The 27155-nt window shown below is 59.6% G+C and overlaps 1 protein-coding gene across 1 annotated transcript in view; it reads left to right on the top strand.

Annotated features, from left to right (window-relative positions):
- The first annotated feature begins 1782 nt into the window (after positions 1 to 1782).
- EFNA2 (ephrin A2) overlaps positions 1783 to 27155 on the top strand; it is a 39272-nt gene continuing 13899 nt past the window's right edge. The window contains exon 1 of the mRNA XM_068173780.1: positions 1783 to 2026. Within this exon, the coding sequence (XP_068029881.1) occupies positions 1905 to 2026 (122 nt within the window). The 5' untranslated portion in view covers positions 1783 to 1904. The remainder of the gene's footprint in view (positions 2027 to 27155) is intronic.

The following is a 27155-nucleotide window of genomic DNA, read 5'->3' as shown; positions in this document are numbered from 1 at the left end:
CTGGAGGTGTTTTACACCGGGCCGCTCCCTCCCTTTTAGCACGGACAAACTCTTAAGAGCTCGTGAGATGGAGATGGATTTACAGGGATATTTGGATGCTGAGCAGCAGGACAGGCAGCGGGATGTGCTGGAACTGCTCCTCCTGATGGACTTAATGGGCACCTTGGTGCTTTGTGAATCCAACTGGAAGTGTCTTTGCATCTGGAGGCACCTGAGGAATTCTGGTGGGAGCCAGCTCTGGCTCCGAGGGGCTCAGGGGGACCTATACACCTGGGAGGACACCCCAGGACACCCAGAGGGACATTCCGTGGTCCCTGGGGAGGAGGGTCTGGAGTCTCTCTGTGTTCACTCATCCTTCTGAAGCAGTTTTAGGAACTTGGGGGGGCCTAGGGGACTCCAGGAGCACAGCAGGTCCCATCCAGCAAGGACCAGCTCCCCTGGACAGCCCAAGAGGAGCATCCTTGCTCAGGGATGTGACTCCAGGGCTGTGGGGTGTCCTGGCTTGGGGATGTGGCGCTGGCACCGTGGGGTGTCCTTGTTCAGGGATGTGGCTAGGTGGCACGCCAGTGACCTAAAATTCCCCTGGGTTTTCCATGTACTCCCTGAAGTCTGTCCTGCCCAGAGCTGGACATGGCCCCACAGCAGCTTCAGGGCTCTGTGTTATTCCCATCACTGTTTTCCATTTCAACAAAGCAGAGTGATCGCTTAACACGAATTATTGTTTAATTTATCCTTATATCAGAGGTGAAAAAATGTCTCTGCAGAGGGTGGGACTCTCCCTGTCACCATCTGTCTGTCTTTCCTTGGCACCTGTGGGTCACAGGACATGTCCCCGTCCCAGTCCCCACCCCTGTCCCCTCCAGTGTGAGCCCCTGACTGCCCCTTCCTAACATTTCCTGCCCATCGCCCCCCGGGCCCCCCAACCCCCCCATCAGCCCATCCAAGGTAATGGACCCCCAAACCTCCCTCCTGCTTCCAAAGCCCCCCCCACCCACCCATGTCACCCCCCCTTCCAAAATCCCTGTCCCCTGCCAGTGAACCGCTCCCCTTTTCAAAGCCCCCGTGCTCCCCTTCCACAGACCCCCCCGCCGGTCTGCCCCCCCTTTCCAAAGCCCCTCAGCCCACCCGGTGCGACCCCCCCCACGCGGATCCCCCTCCCCCGGGTACCGGACCGCTCCCCCCGCCGGTGTGACCCCCCCCCCCCCCCCGCCCGTTCCGTCCCCCGCAGGGGCGTGGCCGCGGGGGCGCGCGGGAGCCCCGCCCTGGGACCGCGCCGGGCGCGCGCGCGGCCGCCGGTGGCAACAATGTGTCAGGGGCGGGGCGGGGGCGGGGCGGGGGCGGGGCCGGCGCGGGGGCGGGCCCGGGCGGGGGGCGCGGGGGGCGCGGGCGGCGGGCGCAGCATGGCGCGGCGGCACTGAGCGAGCGGCGGCCTCCCGGCCCGGCCTTTGTCTCTCCGGTGTCCCCGGGGCGGAGCAGCCCGCGGCGGGGCCCGGGGCTGAGCCCGCAGGTGCGGCGGCAGCACCGGGGGCTCGGCACCGGGCGGCGGCGGCGGCGCCGCGGGGCTCGGAGGAACTTGGCCGAAGTTGGGCGCGGGAGGTGGTGGTGGTGGTGGTGGTGGTGGTGGTGGGGGGGGAAGGTTCCCGGTACCGGGGCGATCCCGGGGCGCCGCGGGAACCGGGCCGGTCCCCGCCGCCCGAGCGCGGGATGCGGCTGCCCCGGCGCCGCCGCACCGCGGCCGCCCCCGAGTCCCCCCGCTGACGGCGCCCGGGGCCGCGGGCGATGGTGAGGGCTGGGCGCCCGCCCGCCGCCGCCGCCGCCCGCCGCCCGCCCGCCGTCCCCGGCCGGCCCCAGGGCCCCGCCGCCCCCTGAAGCGGCCGGAGCCGCGCCCGCCGCCCGCCGGGACGATGGTGCGCTGCGGGGCGGCCGCGCTGCTCGCCGCGCTCCTCGGCGTCTGCGTCTGGACCGACGAGACCGGGAAAGTTATCTCGGACCGGTTCGCCGTCTACTGGAACCGGAGCAATCCCAGGTGAGGCGGGGGGCGGCGGGGGCGGCCTCGGCGCCCGAGTTCCAGTCGGTGTTTCCCCCCGTATACACGCCCGCCGAGCGCCCGCTGCCGCCCGGTGACAGCGGTCGCCGCCGCCCGTGGCGGGTCGGGTCCCCCTCGAGCCCCCGGTGGGGTCCGGTGAGCGGGCTGGGCGTCCCCGGGGAGGGGGGTGGTCCCCGGGGCTCCCTCCCCCGAAAGTTCCCGCGGGGCCCCGGGCGGAGCGTCCCCGGGGGCTGCGGCAGCGCCGGGAGCATCGCCGGCGCGGGGCGCGTTCCCGGGGGCGGCGGGGGCTGCGGCTCGGCCCCCCCGGCCCCTCTGCGCCCAACTTCGGGGAAGTTCAAGTTCCTTCCCCCCGGTCCCTCTCCGGGGATGAAGGTTCTGCGAAAAAAACCCGAAATCCGCCCAAAGCGGCGGGTGCGGCTGCGGGAGAGTCGGAAAGAACGATTTGGGGGGAAATGGCAAAACGGGCCGGAGGGGGGCACGGGGCGTGCAGAGCTGGGGATGGCCGGCCCTGCTGCTCCCGGGTCATTCCCATCCTGGAAGCGCAATCCCCACAGCTGGCTTCGTTTCCTGGCTCCAGTTGGAATTTTGATTTTTCTGTGTGTTTTTTCCCTACCAAGTGCTTTTTCTTTGGGGGCAAGAGTTTCGTTTCTGTCGTATTTCTTTGTTCATGATTTTGAGGAACCAGAAACTGCTGGTGAGTTGGAAGTGGGAGGAATTCTGCTCTGGGAATGCTCAGGTGGTTGGGACCCTCAGGACCCCCCACCCTTCCTGTTGGGGACACTCTTTGGGGTCTGAACGGGCCCATTTGTGGGGATTCCTGTAAAAACAAACACCAGCCATTAAATCCCCATTTCCCCCAAAATTCCTCAAAGTTCTCCCAAGCCTGGCAGTGTCTATAAGTGGTGAGGGATGAGCTTGGTGGGTGCAGCCCCTGTGGCCCCTGGCTTTGGGCTGTCCTGTTTTCTGGGTCAAGCGGGGGGTTCTTTGTCCCCCTCAGTGCCTGTGTGAAGAGTGGCCTTGTGGGGCACAGCGTGGCCTGCTCCTCGTCCCCAGGGCTGCCGGGGACGTGAGGCAGCTCCTCCAGCTCCGGGTGGCTCATCCCCTGCTGCCATCCATGAGGGTGCCCTCGGTGCCACCTTCTCTCCCTCGATGACACCAGTGCCGCTGGGTGAAGTTCCTGGCGGCGTTTCGGTGCTGGGACGCGCGCAGGGCCGAGGACCCTCAGCAGCACCTGGTGTCCATCCAACCTCCACACGTCCCTTTGGGGGGACCCACCCGTGCCTCTCTGTCTGCCCCAGAACTGGGGCGAGCCCGTGCCTTTGTGCCTTGGTGGTGGTTCCTTGGCGGTGGTGCCTGCGTCGTGGGCCGCCTGCGGTGCATATGGATTTTATTATCTCCCTCACATTTTTGTGGGGGATTGTAAGAGCCAGGGAATTATTTTTTTTTTTCCTAATTTTTTTTTTTTTTTTTGCCCATTGCGAAGTTTTTGATTTCGGCTCCTGGTGCTCCCCCCAAAGCTCCCACACTTTGGGCTCTTTTCTTTTGTTCTCCCAAATACCAAACGTGTGAGGTGACAACCCCGGTCCAACTCCAGCATCCCGGAGATGAGGGTGGCTGGGATTTGGCACCCAAAGGTTCCGATGGCTGGGATTTAGCGCCCAAAGGTTCTGACGTTTGGGATTTGGCGCCCAGGGCTTCCTGGGGATGGGATTTGGCACCCAAGGGTTCCAACGGTGGTGCCAACAGCCAAAAGTAGCCCCTTGGCCACTGGGGACAGGCGTCCTGGGACCCAGCACTGGTGATGGCGTCGGCTCCATCCCCTTCGTCCCCTCGTAGAAGCCGCCGAGAATTTCTCCTCGAAAAATCCACAGTGGATCATTATTCCATATATATTTATACATTTCTAAATCTGCTGTTGGCAGGGAAAACATTTTCGAGGAGGGGGGGAAAATAAAATGGAGTGGAGGGAAGCGCGAGGGGCTGGGAGGGAAGAGCAGACAATGGCTGGTGGGTTCAGCAGGCACGTCCGCAGCGCCTGGCTCCGGGATGTGACCCAAATTTCCCCAATGTGGGAGCGCCCCGTGTTGCCAGCGCTCCCCGCCTGCGCCTTCGGCTCTCGGAATTCGAGGCAATTTATTAGGGGTTGCAAAGATTGAAATTGCCATTGAGTTTCCTGCTTATTCCCTTTTTGAACCCAGCGGTGGGCTTATTTTTTCTCTGGAGTTACTACAAGACCACCTCATTCTTAAAAATGAAGAAAAAATGTATTTATGTGTTTTCTGGTCCCTTGTTTTTATTCTTTTCTCCCCCCACCCACACCTCATTTAGTAAGGGGGAAATAAAAAGGGGTTTAAAAAAAAAAAAGGGGAAAAGACCCAAGGTTAAAATGTCCTGCTTGAACCCACAGACCTTCTCTGCCACTAAATATTTTTCCTCAGGTTTAAACAGCAATCTATATTTTATAAAAGACAGGAATAAATCTCATGGTCGATATGATTTGCCCAGATTAGAATAATTCTATATTTCATAATTGGGGCTAAATTAAAAATAAGTGGTACCTCGGGATGCTGCAATTTCCCTGTTCTGGTGAGAGATTTAACTACTCGCTGTGGATTTACAAGGTTTATTTTTATTTTTAAATGGATTTGTGAGGATGCGCTAGGAAAACGTTTGGCTGGATGGAACTCCTGGGTTATCCAGGAAAAAAATGAAGGATGATGAAGGTAGAATTATATAATAATAGTTTTGTTACCATGTGGAAGTGTGGATTTTTGCTCCGTGGCACGTACAGGCGCTGCCGATGGTCGCTGTCCGGGTGTGGATCTGTTGGCCATGGCCGGGCCAGTCACGGGTGGATCCATTGGTTGTGTCCGGGGTGATGTGCCCAAGGATGGGACCTTGGGGCTCCTCCCTGGTCCAGCACTGCGGGCAGGGGTCCAGCACTGCGGGCAGGGGTCTGCCACGACACCCAGGGCTCTCCCCGCCGTCACTCCGTGTTTTCCAGCCGGTGGTGCGGCAGCCACTCACCCGTAGGATTCCAGGGTGGATTTTCCTTGGGAGCCAACCAGGTCGATTTGGGTGTGCTGGAGTGTCCAGCATCACCAGCGGGTTGGGGTGTCCAGTTTTGGCCCCCATTGCCCCCCCACCACAGTGGGTTTAGGGTGGATGTCTCGGCATGCGGCACTGTGCGACAAAAAATCAGGGATCTGGGAAAACCTCCGTGCTATGGGGGAAAAGGTCTGTGGGAAGGAGTGGCCTGTCCTCAGAAGGTCCCCAGGCCTCTGATCCTCACCCATGGTCTCGTGGCCGTGCTGGAAACCCCTGGGAGGCCAAAGAAAGAGGAAGGGTTTGGGATTTGTTGCCGTCCCCTGCTCTGCCAACAACCGGTTGACGGGCAGGGGATCATCATTCCTGAATGCTGGCCGGTGTTCCTGCAGCAATCTCGCGGTCACTGCCTGGATCCACGGCAGGAATGTGCAAAGTGACAGGGGTTCTCCTTCCTCCGTTCGCGGCACAGATCCCTGGGACCAGACGGGATCGTGCCCGTGGCCTGGTTTAACGCCGAGGTCACGGCGCTGCCTCCGAACGGTTCTTTTGCTGATTTCTGTATTATTTTTCGGTGTGGTTTGTGAGCACAGCTGGGATTTCTGTTCTGCTCCTCTGCACTCCCCAATCCCGGAATCGAGAACCAGAGAAATGGTTTCTGGCAGGGGGATTTACAGAGCCAGGTGATGCTCAGGGCCGGTGGTGATAGCAGAGCAGGACTTTTGCGGGGAAAGGGGTTGAGGTGAATGGGGCACATCTTGAAAGGGATTTAGATCATGTTCCCAATCCCATTGGATTTTGTGCCCCTTTTTCCTGCGTTCCCATCTCCTGGAGCTGCAGCCCTGGCGCCTGCCGGTTGCTGGTGCTTTGTCCAAGAGCCTGGAGCGCCGTGGCCGTGGCCAGGAAAGCCATGGCCGTGACCCACTGACCACCCAAGCCAGGGCCAACTTGCCCACCTGCGTGTCACGAGGGGCTGTGCCCAGGCCGCTGGTGGCTGCATGTCCCACTTCTCCATCAAGGGAGTGAAGATGATGCCACATCTGTTTCTTCCGGGGGAATTTGGTGCTGCAGAGGGGTGGCCGAGCGATCAGCTTGTGCGATCCCACCCATGTCTCCATGTTGGACTGGGGCTGGATCCCAAAACCTCTGTGTCTTGGATCTGGCTGGGACTTTTGGGGTCACCCTCATTAGTACGTGTCCCCAGTTCTCTGTGACTCCCCTCCCTGCTCCCCTGAACATCAGATGGGGGCTCTCATCAGCCCCTGAAAGAAAGATGCCCTGTTCCCCCCTTGGAGTGATTTTGATGTGAATTTTAACCCTGGCTCTCGCGTTGTTCCTGTGTCACCATCAGGCTGAGTCCCCTCTTGGGGTGCCAGAGCAGCGCTGGGTGTTCGGGTGTGCCAGCGCTCGGCCTCGTCCTGTGCAATTCCTGCTCTTTTAGTTTTTCTCCTTCTGTTCTCCCTTTGTGCCGAGATCACTCCCAGCCCTTCCCACCCCTCTTTTCCAGCCCGTTAAGCCGTGTTAGCAATTCCTCACCAGCCCAGGGCTGCGGTGAGTGCTTAATGGAGAGCAGACACCACCGGGCCGGCGTCGCTGACAGGATTCTCTCTCCGTGCCCGTCTCCGTCTCCGCCTGTCCCTTTCCAGGGACCGCAATTACATTCCCTGCTGGTTGCACATTTGGTATCCAAATGCCGGCCATGCGCCGCATCCTAATGCGAGGATGGGCTGGGGGCGTGCGGAGCTGCCGGAGGGTCAGACAGTCCCCAGAATCCCCCCTGGATCCCAGGGTGTCCTGGTCGGGGGGGACACGCAGAGGGTGGGCAGTGGGCACAGTCCAGGGGGTGAGAGATGCCCTCGGGTACCGTGGAAGGCTTTGAAAGTGCTGCTGTATAAAGAAAGGCACATGTATTTATATATATATATATCGATTTATATATATTTACATACAAATATATTTATATCTGTTATATAAATTATCTATTTATTTACATGTGTGGGTGTTTATTCACACCCCCACCCCCCCCATAAATACACTTTACACACACAAATAATCCAATGCCAAAACCCCCCCTGTCTGGCAACGCTGTGCCACCCCTGTGTGACATTCCCCTGGAATTCCTACCTGGGGGCTCCAGGATGTACCTGGCTGTGGGTTTACCTGCCTCCAGGCACAGGGCTGTCTGGCTGTGTCCATCCCAGTGCCACATCAGGAGCTGGCTGGAGCCATACCTGCCTGTGTCTGACAAGGTTCAGCTGCTGGGTTGGCTGGAAAATTGCAGCAATTGTTCCTTAAATAGCTCCTCGTTCCTGATGGTGACAATTTCGGTTCTTTTGTGTTAGATATTAATCGTGATTTCTGAGGCTCGGTTTTGATCCAAGCTGGTTTTCCCCACTTGGGGCAGAGATCCTGCCCCGCTTCCTTGGATTTAATGGGATTTATGGAAGGCAAGCAGCTCGGAGCACTGTTACCTGCAGCCCCTAAGAGCTGTGTAAATTCCTTCTCCCCCTTTGCCGTGACTCAGTGCTCATCCCGATGTCCGGCTGCTTCCCTCTGTTTGGAGATCCATCCCAAAAACAGGACCAGGCCCTGTTTGGCCTCTGCAGGTGCAGGGAGAAGCACCGTGCTCCAAGGCTCCAGGCTGGATTATGGCTGGGAATCGAGATCTTGGAGCTCTTTCCCAACCCAAGTGATTCCGTGGTTCTCCAGAGCTGGAGAAGTGTTTGGGTTAGCCGGCGGCCACTTTGGCCTTTGCCAGATGAATTCCAGAGGCATTTTTAAAGCCCTCCCCAACGCCAGGGCTGTGTTTGGGGGTATCTGTGGTTCCAAACTCTTTGCCACCAGCCCAGCCCTTCGGGATTTGGGGACCCCATGGCTGTTCCCAGCGGCTGGCCGGGAGCCGTGTTGGGGAATTGGCGCCCGTGGGGTGTGGGATGCACCAGGGCTGGTTTGATCCCGGCAGGAAAAGCGGGAAGGGACAAAGCTGAGAGCAGGGCAGTCTGATGGAGCCCATCCGGCAGCACCGGGCCGTGTCCCCGCTCCGTCCTGCCTTGTTCCCGGGTGGCCACAGTGTTGTTATTTATTTATTTCTCCTCCCTCGCTCCCCCTTGGCTTGTTGCTGCCGCTGTGCCTGGGCTGCTAAAGAGCTTCCCATTGTTCCGGGGCTAATTACCTCCTAATGAGGCTCCCGGCTCAAAAGAGCGGAGCGGGGCTGCGGGGCGATGTGAGTGGGCTGTGCTGGGAGGGGTGAGGGCAGGGCTGGGGTCACCGCCGGGGTCACCCGATGGCTTCAGCTGCGTTGCCCGACGGTGCGAATTGGGGTTGGTGGTGGGGAGATCCACGGCCATGGAGCTGCCAGCTTGAAGCTTCATCCTAAAGGGCGGCTGGGAAGTGGTTTTGCCAAAATTTTCTTGTTGAGCCCCAAAGCCGTGGAGAAATCAAAGCCCTGTGGATTTTGGCAAGGCGGGGTGGTGCTGGTGCTCAGAGCCTGGGAGCGTTCCCGACATTTCCCTTGGTGTGACACCTCCCTGCCAGCCCCATCTGGGACAGGTGTCACCTCTAGGGTACATCCTTCATTTTGAAGGGTTGTTTGAACCAGGGGTCCTCAAAGCTTATCCCATCCATGTGGTGGACAAATCCTGCTCCACTCCTCCACTTCTCTCTTGACCTTATCCTGTCCTGACCTTATCCCATCCCTCGGCAAGAGACTGGGATGAGCCCTGATCCTGATGGGATTTGCCACTTTGGCTGGAGGGAACCAGGCATTGTCCAGGAGTGTCCTTGTCCCCACTGGGATGCGGAGCAGAACTTTGGGCTCCGCATCCCGGATCCTGCTCTGCCCCTGGAATATCCCCTGTGTCCCTCAGGGTTGCGGCAGCTCCCGTGGCTCCTCCGCGTGCTGCAGACGTGATGGGGGAAGAGAGGATCCTGCTCCAAAGGGATTTGGAAAGCCCCCACCTCTGCCCCGCTCTGATTGAAGCTGGGCTATGTGCCCCCGCACGGTGTGGGGGGTCCTGAACTTCAGAGGGGGATGAGGCGCTCAAAGCAGCAACAGTGGGGGAAAATATTCCAAGGGAGGAAAATTTACTCCCTGGAATAATAATGAAGGTAGGGGAATGAGTTCCCCTTCCCTGCGCCCTTGGTGAAGGGCAGTGAGGGGTCCAGAGTGAGCCCTTCCAAGGGGCTGGAGGTGCTGGCAGTTTTGGGATCACCCCATCTGGCCCAGCTTGCCCATGGATCCATCTCCAGCGGGAGCACAAAGCCCGGGATCAATGGCGCTCGGCTCTGGTGAAGCCAATCAGCACCGGGGCAGCGAGAGCCGCGTTCCCATTCCGAGCTCCGCTTGGATCCGTTCGACGTTTTCCTTTGGGTCGTTTATGAAGGGAGAGGGATTTGGAAACAGGGATTGAAAGTATTTTTTTTTTTAATTCCTCCCCTTTTAAATTTTCCCCCTCTTCCCGTGTTTGCTTCCCAAGGCCCAGCGGAGCAGTGAGTGATGCCGCTGCTGCGAGAGGATCGGCCACAGGGCTGAACCATGTCCTGGTGGGGCTGTGCTATGGTGGGATCCCGTGGGATACACCTGTGCTCTGGGGGGGATCCTTTGGGATACCCCTGTGCTGGGGTGGGATCCCATGGGATAAACTTATGACATGGTGGGATCCTGTGGATACATCCCTACGGTCCCTCAGCACATCACCTCTTCCTGACCTCCCAGTTTTCCTCTTTCCTTGATGTTTCCAGCTTCTCCGGCCTTGTTTTGTGGGATTTTTCCGTTTTCCCTGTAGCTGTGAACCTCCAAGCACACGCGTGTGTCTGTGCAAACGCCGGAGCTGCCCGTGCCGGGCCGGTCCCACTAAACACCATCCCGGTGCTGGACCCGGAGCCACCGCTCCCTGTCGATGCCCGTACCGGTGTTCCCACCGCCGGTATTCCCACTGCCGGTATTCCCACTGCTGGTGTTCCCACCGCCAATATTCCCACCGCCGGTATTCCCACTGCCGGTATTCCCACCGCCAATATTCCCACCGCCGGTGTTCCCACTGCCGGTGTTCCCACTGCCGGTATTCCCACTGCCGGTATTCCCACCGCACTGCCGAAGCGTTCCCAGGATCCGCAGAGTTTTACACCATCACTCAATACCTTTTTTTGTTCGACTCCAGGAATGGACTTTTTGTTTCAGCTCCTTCTCCACCAGCCCTGAAATCCTCCAGGAATCCAACTCTGGATTTCGGATCTTTTGTGCCAAACCCAAACCTCTCTCGGCTTCGCTTCCCAGCGCCGCTGACTTTGGGGGGAAAAAGGGGGAATAAATGGCTGTGGGGGCTTTTTATGACTGGGAATGGGGAAGCCCCATTCTATTCCCAGCTTCCTCCTCCTGCCACATCCCAGTCGCCTCCTCCATCTATTTCCTTGGCGTTCAGCCGAATTTCCCTGGAAATATTTTGCTGTTTCCCCCAGTGCAACCAAGTTTTGTCGGATTTTTCTTTTTCTATCTGCAGAAGAGGAGGAATTATCCGTCTCGGTTTATTTTTCCTTGAACATTACACGGGAGCAAAACTCACCCATGTGCTGGGAAAGAGATAAAGTGTTTAGACAGCAAATACAAATATTCCAGAGCACTCAGCCCGGCTACAGCTATTCCTGCCAGGATTCCAGATTCCGTGCCATGTCTTCCAGGGGGGTTTTATTTAGACAGTCTTTTTTTATTATTATTTATCAAAAACCCTATTTATATTTGCAGTAAAATAAAATCAGCCTGACCCTGTAGAGAACTCGAAAAATCCCAATTCTTTCCTTTTCCAATCCTGTTTCCACTGAGGAAAGAAAGCCCCTGGACCTCGTGCCCTGCACAAAATTCAACCGCGACGGGATTATTTCGGCGGCTGAGCTTCTCCGCAGGCGCTGGGACGGCACTGGCTCCGTTTGTCCCCCCCAAAAATCGGGATGCAGGGAAGCTCCTGCAGAGGTGGGGATGGAGCTGGGGCCCCCAGAGTCTTCCCATGGGATTTTGGGGCCACAGGCTCCCTTGTGCCGCAGGTTCTGACTGTGCATGGAGCACTCAAAAAGGGCTGTATTATTTTGATTTTATTTTAATATTCAGGGATGGATGGGCTTCTGCTGCTCCTCAGGAGCATCCCAGTCTCCCATCAATGTCCCAGCCCCACTGGGGACCCCGTGGGTGTCATTGTCACCCCGGTGCCGGGCACGGGTGCCGTCAGGAGCTGAGGAAGCTCTTTCCCAGCCAGCTCGATAATCCCAATTATTATCTGGATTCTCGATCAGGGTTGCTTATTAAACTTGGCACCGCTGGCTTTGCCGTTCCGGCCGCCTGCCTCAGCAGAGGGATTTATCTCCTGCCGACGCGGGAAGGAAATTGAGTGGAAAAACGCGGGGCAGAGCCCCCCGGGACAGCGGGGAGGGCCGGGGGTACCCGGCTTCCGAAGGGTCGGGAGATGCCGGCACAGCCCCAGCGGTGCCGGGTCGCGGAGCGGTGCTGGCTTGGGTTGGTGGAGCTGCCTGGGCCGTGTCCGTGTGTCCGTTTCCATCCCTCCATCCCCACCCTGTGCTGGCGAAGCCGCCCTGTTCTGGGATGGGCGTTTTTATTCCAAGGTTATTTTGGAATGGTCAGTGCTTTTATACAATACAACAGCCGTTATTTTCCCTTTTTCCTGAAATCTAAAGAACCTTTTGTCCGCCCTTCTCCCCCTTCACCTCAGGAATATCAGCTTTTTCCAAATCCAGGTCTTTCCGCTGGAATTCCACAAACCTTCCTGGTTTGCTCAGCAACCCCTTCTTCTTACATTGTGTCCACAAATTGTGTTTTATTTTTATCCGACACTGCACTGGAGCTGCCTGAGCCAGGGCTGATGTGCCGACCCTTCCAAAGGGGCTTTTTCCAAATTTCACCCAATTCTCAGCACCGACCGAGCAGGACATCCAGGGGAGTGGGGTGGGAGGTGGGAGAGATGCTACTGGAAAATGATTCTCTCCTGGAGCCTTTCCCTCCCTCCTGATGTTTGGATGTTTCAATTTTCCCATTGCTCTGCTCTGCTTTTTCCTGCCTTTCCACCATTTTTCTGCATTTTAAAAAACCTGTACAAATCCTGTAACTGGAATTCCCTCTCTTTGTGTGTCCGGCCGCTCTCTCGCCCCTGGGTGAGCTCCTGGGATCCCCGTTTTAGGGTGGGGACTCTCCCCCATCCCCTCCCCACGCCGCTTCTGGGGGATTTGGGTGAGGGCTGGGTTGGCTGCAAAATCCTTTATTTGGGAAGTTACTGTTATCCTGAACCTTGCAAGGTTCTTCCCTCGGGAGCAGCCTCATGCCCCAGGGCTTGGTGTCGATCTTGGGAATGCTCCAGGCTCTCTCCTTGGCTTTTTCAAGATCTTTCGTGCTGGGTTGTTGGGAGAATCTGCTGCTCTCTGGCTCTGGCTGAGGGACTCGGGATGGAGCCGTGGCCCTGCCGGGCTGTGCCTGTGGCTGTCCCAGTGACTATCCCATTGTTGGAGAACCGCCGTCAGATACGGCACTGGCACATGGGAATTCTGGCACCTGTCCCGGCTGTAAATGCTGGTCAAAATGGTGCTCCTGTGTAGTTTCCAACAGAGAATCCAAGCCTGTCTGGAATAGAAATGGCTTCTGGCTCCAGGCTCCGTCCATGTCTCCGCTGGATCACCACAGGGTTGCGGGGATTGGTTTGGCCAGAGCCGTGCGGGTGCCGAGTCCTGTGGAACACCAGGATCGTGTGCCCCGCCACGGCCCTGGCATTGCTCCTGGCCCTTTGAGGTGGGATTTAAGGCAAATAGGCAGAGTTGGAAGCGGGTTTGGGAGCAGGGATTGCTTTTGCAGGATGTGTGCTCTGGAGGCAGCTTCCAGCCCAACCAGTGCCGGCCTTCCTAACGCTCACTGCCGCGAGTGACCTTCAGCTCGGACCAGCTCCCGGCTTTCCCTGCCTGCTCGTCCTGGCATTCCCAGCTTTCCCCTCTCCGTGATGGTTCCTGGCGTCAGTGGAACTCAGTTCCAGCCACCCAACCGCTGCCTCTCCCGGCTCATCCTGCCGCCATCTGCAGTTTTCCATTGTTCCTTGGCTCTTCCCGACATTGGGATGCAGAGTGCCGGCGGTGGGGGAATGTTCGGGGCCCAGTGTCGCAGCTGGGATCTGGACTCCAGGAAAATCTGGACTCCATTTCAAAGCTGAGTAATGATAATCATAAATCATAATCTTGTCTTTTATGATAGAAAGCTTTGGATCGGGAGCAGGGACTCTTGTCCTGCAAGCTGGGGGTGATCCTGGATCCAGCTTCCAGCTCATTAGCCGGAGACAAATGGCTTCTCCCTCCCCCAGCCTCAGTTTCTCTGTGGGTAAGGTGAGGATCGCTGCCAGGGGCTAAATTAAGGAATTAATGTTGGTGGAGTGATTGAGAGATGGAGAAGGACATGGCTCTCACAGCGCCATGTCCTGCTGCACAGCGCGTCCGCCCCCTCCGGGGCTGGATGTGGGAATTTCAGATGGGAGCAGAGATTGGGATGTCTGCAGTGCAGTCCCTTGTTCATGTCCACAGAGCCCAGGGCTCCGTGAGGAGGGACTGGAGCCCCCCAGCTCTTTCCACACTGTTTTGGGATCTGTGTGGGGACACGGTGGCTCACATCCGTGGCTGGTTCCGCTGTGCATCCCACATCCAGGTGGTTTGGCAGCGCCAGAGCCCAATTCATTCTGGCCTCTTCCCAGCGTGTCCCTCGCTGCCCCAAAATCCCGGTGTCACTGAGACCCCATTCCCACGGGAGGGGAATCCAGCTGGATGGATTTTTGTGACTTTTTAATATTTTTCCTTAAACGTTGTAATATTTATTTCACCTTATAAATCACTTCCTTGCTCCAGTTGGAGGGAGGATTTATGGGTGCAGGTGGGAGGAACACGGCTCTTGAGACCGACCTGCTGGAATGGTTTTGTGGTGATGGTCACAGCAGCAATTCTGGCCAGGGGACAGGGCTCCAGCGGGGAGTCCTTCCTGGGGATGTGATGGGAGCAGGGATGGACCCATCTGGGATGGCCTGAGGTTGGCACATCTCTGGTGCTGCTCGGGGTTTTCTCCGTGCTGGAAAGTGGCACCAACAGGTTGGACCCCAAACCATTGTTTGCTGGGGGACACCTGAGAAAAGCCTTTTCTCGGTCCCTCAAAGGTTTGTGTAAATCCTAGCAAGGGCTTGCTTTCCCACTGCAGCCATCAGTGTCACGCTGGGGCCATGGGAATGTCACTGGGGACGCGGGAATGTCGATAGGCGGGTGAGGGGCCCGGGGGGGTCTTGGGCTGCGTGGTGAGGGAGGGGATGCTCAGCCCTGGGGACACCCAGCCGGGGCTCTCCCTGCTCCCTGGGGGCCAGGCCAGCTCCGGGGGGGATTTTCCCTGCGCCAGCGCTGCCCGCAGCAGCACAAACGAACCAAGTAATTGGCAACATGGAAATATTTTGTGCTCATTAAGCAGTGGGAAGCGGTGGGTGAGGAAGTGGCGGGTGAGGAATCTGGGTTCTCTGGCAGGGTTCTCCAGCGGTGTCCTCCGGAGCCGTGTTCTCCAGCGGCACTCCTGGTGACCCAGGGCAGGGAGCACAGAGTGGGAGCACCCTGGGATGGGGGGCAGGCAGTGGGAAGGAGGTGAAGGAGCCAGATGCCGACACTGCCCAGCCGGGAGCTCCATGTATCGGGGACAACGACAAACCCGGGGAGCTGGGGGATCCGGGCTGCTGGGCAGGGACATCTGGGAGAACCCCCTGTTTCTCCCAGTTCCCATCAATCCCACGGATTAAAACTTGAAACGTCAGATCTCAGCGGCTGCCTTGGAGCTCCCCAGCCCCAGCACTGCAGATTCCCAGGAGCAACACCAAGGGGAGCCCCGGGGGGGTCCACATTCCCTCCACTCCCAGCAGTGGAAGCAGGGGGCGATCCCTGAGGATCCTGTCCCTGTTCAGGGGGTCCCAGAGTGGTCCCCCCACCATGCTCAGCCCTGAGCAGGTGCCGGCGGTGCCGGGGCCCCGGCGCTGTCCCCGGCGCGATGCGGGGAGCCCAGCGGTGCTGCAGGCGGGGGAAGCTTTATGGCTGTAGTTAAAGTGACTTTATGATATTGTATCTGAACAATTGCCGGCTATTATCCGGATCGATGCCGCGGGATTGAGACGCTGGTTGATAACCCAGGCAGGGCTCTAATCGCTTTTAAACCGCACAGGGTCGGTGGGGCTTCCCATGAAACCCCTAGGTGGTTTCTGTTTTAACTCCCTGCCTCTGGGTCTGGTGGGTTTTTCCCTCAGGGTGTCCCTCTGGGGATATGGGTCCTGCTTTGTCCCTCTCCACCCTGGCCTGGGTGGGGATCCGGATGCTGGGACCTGGCTCGGGATGCTGGAATCCAGCATTCCTGGGCTCCGGGGTGCCCAGCACTCCTGGTCCTGCCCTGCTGAGGAGCGAGGTGCAGATTTTGGGAGCCTGTTCCCACCTTTGCCTGGCTCGCAGTGACCTTGGGTGAGTCACGTCACCTCTGCGTGCTTGGTTTTCTGCAGCTGTGAAACGAGGACAATGATACCTTTCCCACCTCGCAGAGGGGTTGGGAGGCTTAATTAGTTAATGTTCGTAAAGTGCTTTGAGGATTAATTAATATTGTGACTCTAATTTTTTCCGATGGGCGAAACGCCACTTAAATATCTCCGCGCTGGTTCCTTCCTCCCTGACCCTATAAAGCAAATCCACCCGAGAACGTCACTGGTCTCTGCAGGAGCCATGTGCCCTGTCCCTGCCCGGTGTCACCTCCCCAGTGCTGAACTGGGAGGCACTGGTGCAGGGGCACTGGCACAGGGGTGTCCCGGAGCGCGGGGTGCCGCTCTGCATGCCGGCTCCCCAGTGTGTCCACCTGTGCCTGATGCTCCTTGGCCAGGCTTTCCCTGCTAGGAGCCATTCCTATTTTGGGATTAAGCCACTGTCACCTCCTGTGACACTGCCCATCCCTGCCCAGCCTGCTCGGGCACCTCTGGCAACCTCAACCTGCTCGGAGGCTTCTGTGGGAAACCATCCCCAGCAAATCCCACGTCCTTTGTCTGATCCCATCTGGCATTTTGGGGGCTGCTGGGCTGGGAGGGGGCTGTGGGGCCTGGCTGGGGGGTGGCCAGTCCCTGGTGGGTTGGGGACACTGTGCTGGGCATGATCCAAAGCTCTGGGCAGCTGCTGGCAGCACCATCCTGGCTTTCCCGCTGGAAAGAAGCCGTTGGGATCACACCTGGCTGGGACACGGCTGGCAGGCGTGGGAGGGCAGTTCCAGCGTCCCCATTCCCGTGTGCCATTATGGGCAGCTTTGGTTTCCTCCAAGGTGGTTCCTCAGCAGTGGCTCTGCTCCGCTGTGCTCTCCTGCTCCGTGTGAGCGCAGAGCAGACGGGGACAGCGGAGGGTCCCTGCGACGGCAGTGCCATCCCCCAGCCCCTTGGGGAGTGAAACCCAGGATTAGCTCAGCTCCAGGGCTGGGAAGGTCTTGGGTCAGCACCACTGGGAGATTTCCTGCTGGGAGCAGCCAAGGAAAGAGCTGAGTGTGCGTCCCCGCTCTGGGTGACCCAAGAGATCCCGGCTCTGGCTCTGGCACAAGCCAGGGGTGTTTGGCCATGTTGGAGATGTGGGAATTTCGAGAGGGGCTGGTGAAGGGAGCAGGAGGGGGGATGGTCCCAGATGGGATGGGCTGGTGGGACACGATGGAACCCCGGGGCTGGAGAAGCAGGGACAGCAGGAGAATTCCTGATTGCGGAGCACGGGGGGGAATTGGGACCTGCCATGGAGAGAGGAAGAGGAGGAGGTAGGTCTGGAGGGAGCCACAATCCTCTTCCCCGGAGCTGCTGGGTGGAGCTGGAGGAGAAGGAGCATCTGGGCCGGAGAGGATGAGCCGGGAGGGTCCAGCCCTGGTGGATGGCTCCTGGCCCTGTCCCTGGTCAATGGTTCCTGTCCCTGGTTGTCACCGAGCCCTGTTGGTGGGAGGAGAGGCACATGCAGACTCTCAATCCACGGGGTTTGGGACAGGACACGCCGACGTCAGCGTCCCCAAGCCTGGACCCTGCTCCATGCCGCTAATGACATCCCGGCAATTAAACGGGAACTAATGCAACGATAAAAATAACCCACTGTCCTTCTGCAGCGCCGCATCCCACAAGCTCAGAGGTGTTTAAAAACCCATTTAACGCCGGATCCTGGGCGTGGGGTGCCCAGGGTGGCACCGAGATCTGCGTGGCCATGAGTGGATTTTCCAGCCCTGACCCAGTCCTGGCCTTCTGCTTGGTGTGAACACCCTCAGTTCCCTCCAGTGCAGAGACTGGTTTACCAACTGCCACGTTTTAAATAATCTAAATTACATGAATATTTTATTTTTCTTCTTTCTAGAGTTGTGGAATTCCCAGGGGTTGGTTTTCATGCTTTTCTCCGTAATGGAGGAGCTGGAACGCATTCTTTTAATGGTAATTGAGATTCTTGCATCCTTGAGGACTTGGGAACTGGATGGGCTTTAAATAATGGGAGAGGGGAGGAATTTGGGTTCTGGCTTCTCAAATGGGTTTTTGAGGTTTTTAGGTGGTTTTCCTCACTGTTATGGCAGGGCCAGAAAGCTGTGTCCCCATCCCACTGCCCTGGGAGCCCTCCCCATAGCAGGAGATGCCTTGAGGTGGTGACAGGGACCTGTGGGTGTGGTGTCCTTTGGGAGACCTCTCGGGAATGGTGTTGGGGGTGACCTGTGTCCTGCACCCATTGTAGGAGCCACCTGTCAGCCCTTCCCCAACCCATGTGCGCCCAGATACTGGAGCTGGGTCCTCCCTTGCTGAGGTTTGGGATTTTTTATGGCTTTGTTGCCTTCTGACGGGCATGGTGAGTGCCCAATCCAGAGAACACCCCTCCCTGTTCTCCTGCAGGGAATTCTCGTGGAGTGTGGGAGGGGTGGCTGTTCCTCCTTTGCCGTGCAGGAGAGCAGGGTGGTTTTTGAAGGGAGTGAACAGGATGAGGATGAGCAGGGGGTGGAGTGTGGCTGTGCCAGCCCGGGGGTCCTGTCACTGTGAGTACCCAAACGCCAAGTGCAGGAGCACCACGGCAGAGCTGGCATTGCCAGCCCGTCCCCTCCCTGGTCCCTCTGCTGCCGGGATGGATCCTGGCCCCGTCGGCACCGCTCCATGCTGGCCAGAGCTGGTCCCCACCAAGGCCTTGTGGGGCGGTGGAAGGAGCTGCCCAGATGGGGGAAGAGATTTCCGGCTGCTGGGGGAAACATCTGGATCCAATTCCCTCTCCACGTGCAGCCAGCCGGGCTGGACCCGCTCCTGCCTCACGGCATGACAGGAGCAGCTTTGCTGCAGAGGGGCACAGCAGGTCCCTGGCCTGGGCTTGGGAGCCCCGTACCAAGTGGGAGCCCCAGCATGGCATCCCCATCCCAGCAGGAGCCCCACCACCGCATCCCCATCCCACTGGGAGCCCGGCCACTGCATCCCCGTCCCAGCAGGAACCCCATCACTGCACCCTGATCCCAGCGGGAGCCCCACCACCGCATCCCCATCCCCGTGGGACCCCTGCCATCCCGCCCTGGAGCTCCCCCTGTCCCGGGGCCATCTCTGGGGGCTGCCGGTGCCCGTCCCCAGCGTGCTGCCACCCCGGGCGGGGGCGGGGGGAGCTGCTGCCCGCCGTGCCTTTTGTCAGCCTCGGAGAAGTTGACCTTGAAGCGCGCTGGCAGAGCCCTGCAGCTTAATCGTGTTAGAGGTGTCTGACTGCGGCTCGCGCGGCTCTACCTGAGCGGCATCAGCAAGGGGGACGCGGCGGGCTCGCCGCCCCGGCTCAATAATTGATGCGTTTTTCGCAGCTCCCCCTTCCGTGAAAGGAAACCCAAGTGCTGGGTGGATGGCAGGGCTGGGAGGATGGCAGGACCAAGAGGATGGCGGTATTGGGATGGAGGACAGAGGATTGGGATAGGACGACAGGAGTAGGGGGATAGCAGTGCTGGGAGGATGGCAGTGCTGGGAAGATGGCAAGATTTGGGAGGGTGGCAGGAATAGCAGGATGGAAGTATTGGAAGGATGGCAGGCCTGGGAGGATGGCAGGACCAGGAGGATGGCAGTGGCAGTGACATGGGCTGGGAATGGGAATGGTGAGGGGCTGGGTTCCATGTGAATGCTCTGGGATGCACCTGGGGTCACCCTGCTGTGCATGGGGATGTGCCGAGGGTACTCCGTGGTCATGGGGAGACACACGGAGGTGGGAGCAGCCCCTTGGGTGCCCTCCTGCTCTGTCCAGCTTCCTTCCCATGAGAAGACCCCAGGCTCCACATTTCCACCCACTTTTTTAAAGGAATCTGCAGAAACCCTCAAACCCAGCATTCCCATGGAAGCACTGAGCAACCTCACACCAAGCATCTCCCTTTTCCTGTGAGCACCTCCTGCCCCAGAGCCTGGCAAAGCCCCTCAGTGCCCCCCCACAGCCCCCTGGGTCTCCCCTGCTCCCACCTGGATCCCCGTCACCCTCAGTGACCCTGGACCCCATGCTGGGGACAGTGGCCCTGGGTGCCCCCCGGCTCAGCCCCTTCACGCCGGGCAGAGTTGTTTTGCTTCCATGCAACCCTTCCTCTCTGCCTCCCCCTTTTTCCCCCCTTTCCCCTCTTAGCCAAGCGCACAGGGAAGGGGAGAGATTTTAACCTTCTGCCTGGAACCAATTAAAAAGGTCTTTCCACAGAGACGAAAGTGCTCGTGCACCTTTGTGTGCTGTGAGCGGGGGGAAGAAAGCAGAGGCGGCCTTTGAAGGGGGGATGAGGTCCCTCCGCTGGGACCCCTCCGGGCTTTCAAAGCCTGCGTTATTTCTTTATTTTTAAATAGCCAAATTAAAGTGCCTCCCGCTTCCTCCCCTCCCCGTTTGCGCGGCAGCACGCGGCCCCCACCAGCTGCGAGGGGGGATGCGGGCACGGCTGGTCCCATTCAGGGTGTTCTGGGCACCAGGAGGGCTCAGGGCATAGCCCTAAACCCAGCCGGGACCCCTCTGGGATGGGGCAGAGCATCCCTCCTTCGTGCTGGGATTGCAGAGCCGCTGGCAGGGTGGTGTTGAGGGGGTTCTGGCTGAGTCAGGGGGGACACCCTGGACCCCAGACCAGGGCAGCCCCCCTGCTCTTTTCAGGGCAGCCCCTCACCCAGCCGGGGCAGCCCCTGACTCCCCTCAGCACAGCTCCATGACCAGGGCAGCCCCCCCTCGCCCATTCCAGCCCCCTCTCGCTGCCCCTTGAACTCAACCAGCCGAACGCATGAGTGGGTTTCTTCAAAGGCCCCCCCACGCCCTGCGCCCCCCTCCCCGCAGCCCCCTGCCCAGCCCCGTAAGCCCCCGCTGAAAGGGCCGCAGAACAAAGCACAGGAAGGGATTCCGGTGGTTTCCGCATGGACCTGAATGTGGAGTCGCTCAATGGAAGAGGAGCCACGGCGCGCCGGCGCTTTTCATCCCCGCATCGCGCTCCGGCCGCGGGGGCGCGAACCGAGCGCTGCCTCCCCACGCCCCCGGCTCCTTTCTCCTTTATTTTATTTTATTTTATTTTATTTTATTTTATTTTTAATTTTTTTTTATATAGTAGTCTCAGATTTATTTTTCCACAGTGTAATTCTGAAAGACAGCGGAGATGAATTATTCATTCCCCCTCTCCGCCTTTGCATACAATCCCTGCCGGGGAGAGGGCCGTGGCGAATGCGTTTGTGTGCAGGGCTGGGCCAAGGGGAATGGAAATCGATGGTTAAGGTTTAGGTGGGGGCATTGGGTGATTTTTGGGGCTGGAGCACGTGGGATGAGGCCAGGAAGTTTCTAGTGGGGAATTGTTCCTTTCCCAAGGCTGCCACGGAGCGGGGGCTGGTGGGTGACCCCAGGCTCTGGGTGTTGGTTCTGGGTCTTGTGTGCGTCTGGGGGGCTCCAGGGTGGGCACCGTGGTCCTGGCTTCACCCCTTACCCACTGATGATTCTGGATGAAAAGAGGGAAAGAAGTAAAAAAATAGTACCCTTTTCTCCTGAATTTCTCCTAAATGAAATGCTCCTTTAACTTGACCTGGGGTGTGAAGCCAGGCTGAGGAAGAGGAGGAGGGATTCTTCAAAGAGCAGGATGGCTTTGGAGACCTGTGGCTGGTGCTGCCTTCATCCCCATCCTGCCACCCTCTTTATCCCCATCCTGCTACTCCCTTCATCTCCGTCCTGCCATCCTCTTCATCCCTGTCTTGCACCCCCATGATTCCAGAAGAGTATTCCCCCTTGTGTACCCCCAGAACCCCCACTCTGTGCCCTTCCCTGGGGACACAGGGGCAGCTGGTGCCACCGCTGCCCCCTGGCATGGCCATGCCCGGGCCTTGGAGTTGGCTGCCAAAACCTGACAGGGGAAAAAGGCGGTGAAGCGAGGGGAGGGGGGATAAGGGGGTGAATCTGTGCGAAGGCAGGCAGCACCCCGGGCAGGGCTTTAATCTGATTAGTCTTGGAGTGAATGGATGAAGTGAAAAGGCTTAAACCCCAGTGAAAGGAGAGGGGAGGATGGGGCCACTGAGAAGTGAAGACCCCGGCCGGTTACACCAAATTAGGTCAAATTTGGCCGGTGGGACACAAGGGGAAGGAATAAGGGGGGAAGAGTCAGGCGAGGAGATGAGTGTGGATCTGCTGGCACTGTGACCTCGCAGGGGCCGCTGGGCTCTGTGCCTCTGTTGGCCTCTCCCTTCTCCTGGCCCTGTGGCGGGGGCGGCACGGAGGAGCCCCCCTCGCCGCTGGCTGTGCCCTGTGTTGTTGTAGATGTGCTTGCCACACTGTGTCACCTGAATGGCGACGAGGAGCCCGCTCGTGGCCCTGCTGGGTGCCGGGGCAGCTCCTGGAGCCCCGGGCTGAAGCAGAGGGCTGCCGGGGGTGCTCCCCGCGGTCCCCTCGGCGGGGGTGGCCGCCTTCCCCTGCATCCCCTGTCCACGCCATCGATCCTGGCCCCGATCGATGGGCGCTTCCCTGCGGGCGAGGGGCGGTGCTGCCCGGCCGGGCGGGAGAAATGGCTTTTCACAGAGCCTGGAGCGGGATCCGGCATCGATCTCTGGTGCCTCGTCAGAGATCAATTAGGCCGGCCTTTAGCCGTGCCCAGAGCGCAGCGCGAGCCTGGGCTGGAAGGGGAGAAGGGAAAAGCCAGGCTGGCAGAGGGTGCCCGCGGGCACGGGATGCTCGGGAGCTGCCCAGCTCACACATCCCACCCTGCACGTCCACAGGCCTTTCCCTGCCTCAGTTTCCCGGGTCGGAGCTGAGGTAGACGCTGTTCCAGCATGACGGACAGTCCGGTGATTGTCCCGGGGCTGTGAGAGCCTCGTGGCAGCCTGGTGGCTGGGCTGTTCCTAGCTCATCCTCCTGATAGGAATGTTTGTTTGCGTGGCCGGAGCTGTCCAAGGAGCAGGAAGGGGCCTGGCAGGAGCTTGGCTGTCCCGGGGGCTGACAAGTGGCAGTGTTCACAAACACCAGGGTGTGTGTCCGTCCCAGCCGGGCGTGTGTCCGTCCCGGCTTAGGGAAAGCAGCGCGTGGGAGGCCCCGTGGGACCGGAGTGCAGAGGACAGGACGGTGACCAGGTCATTGTCCTGCTGGGAGGCCACGTGGAGTGGCTGAGACCACCCAGGCACTGAGGAGGGGACTGGACAGGACGCCCCAGACAGGAGAGCTCGGACAGGGATCCCCAGGGCAGCCCTGGCTGGGAGAGAGCCACAGGCACTCCATGGTGGGAGAGCAGGAGCGGTGCCTGGAGGGGTGTGAAGGGCAGCAGAACCAACATCACCCCTTGGGTGTGAGTTTTTAAGTCTGTGAAGGACCTGCTGGTCCTTGGCATCTGTGCAGGGACATGTTGTGAGCAACCTCTGCATCCCCCTCAGCTGGCATCCCTCTGCCTCAGCATCCCTCCTCCCCGACATCCCCCAGCCTCATCCTGTGCCCATTTCCCCCTTTGACTCAGGGTTTGTGCCCATCCAGGTGCACTCCTGGCAGCAGAGGATGGCAAGAACAGCCATCGTGGCACAGTGTTTGGCATGCACCCTCAGTGCCACTGCCCTGTCATGCTCCCCTCAGCCAAAACCCAGCTGGAGAGCAGCGCTGAGCAGAGCAAAGCCTTGGGTTTGGGGAGGGTGACCTGGAACAGGTACTGCCTGCAGCAGCCACCTCTGCCCGCGAGCTGCAGCTTCTAAGAAACAGAAAATAAGGAGAGTTTCAAAAAGAAAAAAAAAAAAAAAAAAAAAAAAAAAAAAAAAAGAAAAGGAAAAAAAAAAAGGAAAAGTTCCCCGATTACATCTGGTGAAGTGACAAATCTGCCAGGCAGGTGATTATTCTGGGTACGGACGTGCCGAACACAGATGCCGTTAGGATTAAAGGGGAAGGGGGGGGAGCTCACCCTGTTAAACCAACACCTGATAAAAGAATAAACCAGCCCGAGGAATAAATTCCCAGCGCTGCCAAGGTCGTGCGGCGCCAGGCCCGCTACCACTGCCGTGGGGAAGGGACAGCGTCCGGGCTCCGGGGTGACCCCTCGGGCGCTGGACCCCCCCACGCCCGGGCACCCCGGCACTGCCGCAGCCCCCGCTCCCGGGAGCGCCCGTACCCGGCATGCCCTCGGCTGCCTGGTTGCTTTCCAGGCACGTCCCGGGCATCCCCTTGGGATGGCGCAGAAAATTAACAGCAGTTCAGATCTGAGGAACTTTATGACACGTGTATGATAGGACTGAACCAGGGCGTAATTGAATGACGGATGAGCTTCCAAGAGCCACATTTCCAGGGAGTAATGAAAAATAGAAGTGCTATTGACTAAAGGAGCTTTCGGCGGCCGGGCGGCACGGCGCGGGATGAGCCGCTGCCGGCGGGGGGAATGCATCAATACGGCGAGTAATAGCTCAGTTATTATAACTCTGGAAATGTCATTCAGGCCTAACCAGAGAACACTGGCTATTAACTAGCCTTAAACAGAACGCGCCGGGCGGGAGCCCGAGCCGCCAGCGCCTGATAATTATTTTACTTCTTTTCATGGTTCTGTCGCCTTTCCCACTGCGGGGAGCCCGGCCTGAGTGCCCGCAGCCCCGGGGGTCGCTGTTCCTGCCTGCGGCACTGAGCCAGGCTGGGCTCCTTGGGAGCTGCTGCAGGGCAAGGCCCCATCACACCCCAGTTTGTGCCTGTCCCTCGCAGGGATTGCGGATGTTGCTCTTGTCACCTGCAGCTACAAGCTCAGGGCTGCAGGCTTTGTGCACAAGCCTCCCTGTGTCCCTTCCTGCATCACTTCCCATGCACATTCCTCCCTGCATCCCTTTCTGCATCCCTCCCTGCATCTCTTCCCTCATTCCTTCCCATGCACATTCCTCCCTGCACTCCTTCCTTCATCCCTCCCTGCATCTCTTCCCTCATTCCTTCCCATGCACATCCCTTCCCACTATTCTTCCCCTCATCCCTTTCCACATCCTGCCAGTGCCTCTGCCGAGACATCCAGCCGGCAGCGATGGGATCTGGGCTGGCAGAGGCCAGCTCAGGGCCCGGTGCCCTGTGGAGCCCCGAGGTGTAATGAAAGCCCAGGGGAGAGTATCGAGTGATCCTAAATGGATTTTCTCCATTAGCTCAGCCCCATCAGCCAGTTATCCGCTCCTGGAGCGCTCCGGGGCTGCCGCCAGTGGCACTTAGAGCGCTGCCAGCGCCTGCTGCCACAGCGCAGCGCAGCACCCACCTGCGGGCACCACCAGAGGGGGACCCATCCTGCCCGCCCAGCACCATCCTCCTGCTTTTGGGGCGCCCTTTTTGGGGGCCGGCGTGCCTGTGAGAAGGATGGTGAGATGCAGGGAGTCCCACAGCCCAGCCTGATCCCTGGGTGCCCCAACATTCCACCCTGCTGTGGGAGAGGTTGTGGCGAGGGGGCACGGCGGGGTGAGGGAGGGCCGGGTCCTTCCCACACACAGCCGCTCACTGCTTGGCAAGTCGGAGTTCATCATTAGCCAGGAAATAATTAATTGTTGGGCAGACAAAAGGCATCGCTTGGCCCCCCCCGGAGACCCTGTCAAAGGGAGCTGTCAGGGATGGGTGTGATATATTCCGGCTCCGCAGCCCCGCACTGCCGGGACGGGGGGACAGTGCTGTCCTTTGGCTGGGGGTCACCGCGGGTCTGGAGCCCGCCCGGTGTCCCCTGGCAATGCCAGGGTGGCACTGAACAGAGGCAGGGGGCTGCGGGGTGACAGGCAGGAGGTGCCTGCCCCGTGCCGCGCCGTGCGCGTCCTTCTGAGCGGTGTGTGTCCTTCTGAGCCGTGTCCGTCCTTCTGAGCCGTGTCCGTCCTTCTGAGCCGTGTCCCCGCGGCCGCCCGGCCCCGCCGTGCCGTCCCGCTGGGCAGCGGCGGCCGATTTCCACCGCGTCGGCGTTTTCCCCGTGATTGTGGGGCCAGTGCTCGCCCGGCTCCCGCCGATCAAATTACCACCGCCGCTCGCCCCAAATTCCCGGCCAGTCCAAGTGTTCCAAGGTTAAAGAGTCACCGGTGCTCCTGCCAACCCCCGCCCTGCTGCCACCCATCTCACCACTGCCTGGAATTCAGCCGCCAGACGAAAATAGTGGCCAACAAGTGAAATAATGCACCAGTCCGTGTTTATCCATGTTAATTTGTGCGTCTTTAGCCAGTTGGGATGAGGAATGTGCTCCTTCTTTGCCGCTCCTGCTGCTGGACCCACACCATGCAGGAAGATCCAGCCCTGGGGCAGGGAAACTGAGGCACGGAAGAAGTGGATACCGTGCTGGTGTCACAGCAGGACTGTGCCATGTCCCGGCTGTGGCTCTGGGATGAGACAAATGGAACGGCTCTGGGGAGTGCCAGGACAGTGGCCACTTTGGCTCATAGACCAGAGTGTGACACTGATCTATCTCCTCAATGGCCTTTCCTGCTGCCACCCGGGCCCTCACAGCACCAGGGACACCCAAAATCTCCCTCCAGCCTGGTGACAGTGGGACTGGCAGGGTGGGCGCCCCAGGAAAGGCTGTCCCTCACCCCCAGGACAGCGGGGAGGTGACAGCAGATGAGACAAGAGGCTGGCTCCGACACCGTGCCACTGGTGACCCCACATCCTGAGGCTCTGCCTGCAGCATGCCAGGCCCAGCCACAACGGTGCTGGGGCTCGGCCGTGCTAATGAGGTCACCCCTGGGGGGCTGTTTACCCCATCCCCCGCTGGAGACCCCCAAAGGGCGCCTTGATCCGGCTGTCCCAGCGGGCTGCGGCGCGGAGCCGGCGCGGGCGGCGGGGGGCCCGGCTGTCACCGGCTGATAACCCCCAGCGGCTCCGTCCCGTGCCCGTTATCAGCGCCCGCCCGCCTGGCCAGACGCGGTAATTAGGGCGCTCAGCGTGAGCCCCCGAGCACGGATGAGCACGCGTGATCCCGTGCACGGCTGGCACGTGCCCGGCGTCCGGCTGCGAGAGACGTGCGGCGCCCGACGGCGGCGGGGACGTGAGCGGGGCCGGTGTGCACAGGGCTGAGTGTGCACGGGGACACGAATGCCAGGCTGGTGTCTGTGTGCCAGGCTGCAGGCCATGGGCACACGTGTGCTGCGTGGTGACACGCAGTGATTTGGGAATGAATCGCCTCCCTCTGGAGCCCGCTGCCCCTGTCACCTTCACTGCCAACCACCACTGTGACCCCTCCTGCCACCTGGCTCTGCCCCTTCTGCAGCTGTCTGGGTCCTCTGGCCCTCGCCCTGACCCCTCTTGGACCCTCACTCCTCCCCCTGGGCCTGACAGATCTGGGTGTCCCGCGAGCCCCTGTGCTGGCATTGCCGTGCCCATCCCATCGTGGCCATCCTGTTGTGGCCACCCTTGCGTGCCCATTGCTGTGTGCCCTCCTGCTGTGCCCTGCCCACCCTGCCATGCCCAGCTGGCCGTGCCCCGGCTCGTGGGCAGCCGCGGCGCTGCTGGCACTAACACAATTACTGTGACACTTCCCAGCCCTGTCTCTCCGACAGTTGAGTTTCTGCTCTGATTCGATTTGCGCGGAACCGGCCGCGGGCCCGGCTGGCTGCCGCCATCCCCGGAGCCGGCCAGCTGCTGG

Source organism: Anomalospiza imberbis, chromosome 27 (genome assembly GCF_031753505.1).
Source record: "Anomalospiza imberbis isolate Cuckoo-Finch-1a 21T00152 chromosome 27, ASM3175350v1, whole genome shotgun sequence".
Lineage (NCBI taxonomy): Eukaryota > Metazoa > Chordata > Aves > Passeriformes > Viduidae > Anomalospiza > Anomalospiza imberbis.
Note: the sequence above shows the minus strand (reverse complement) of the source record. Positions and strands in the feature narration are given on the sequence as shown.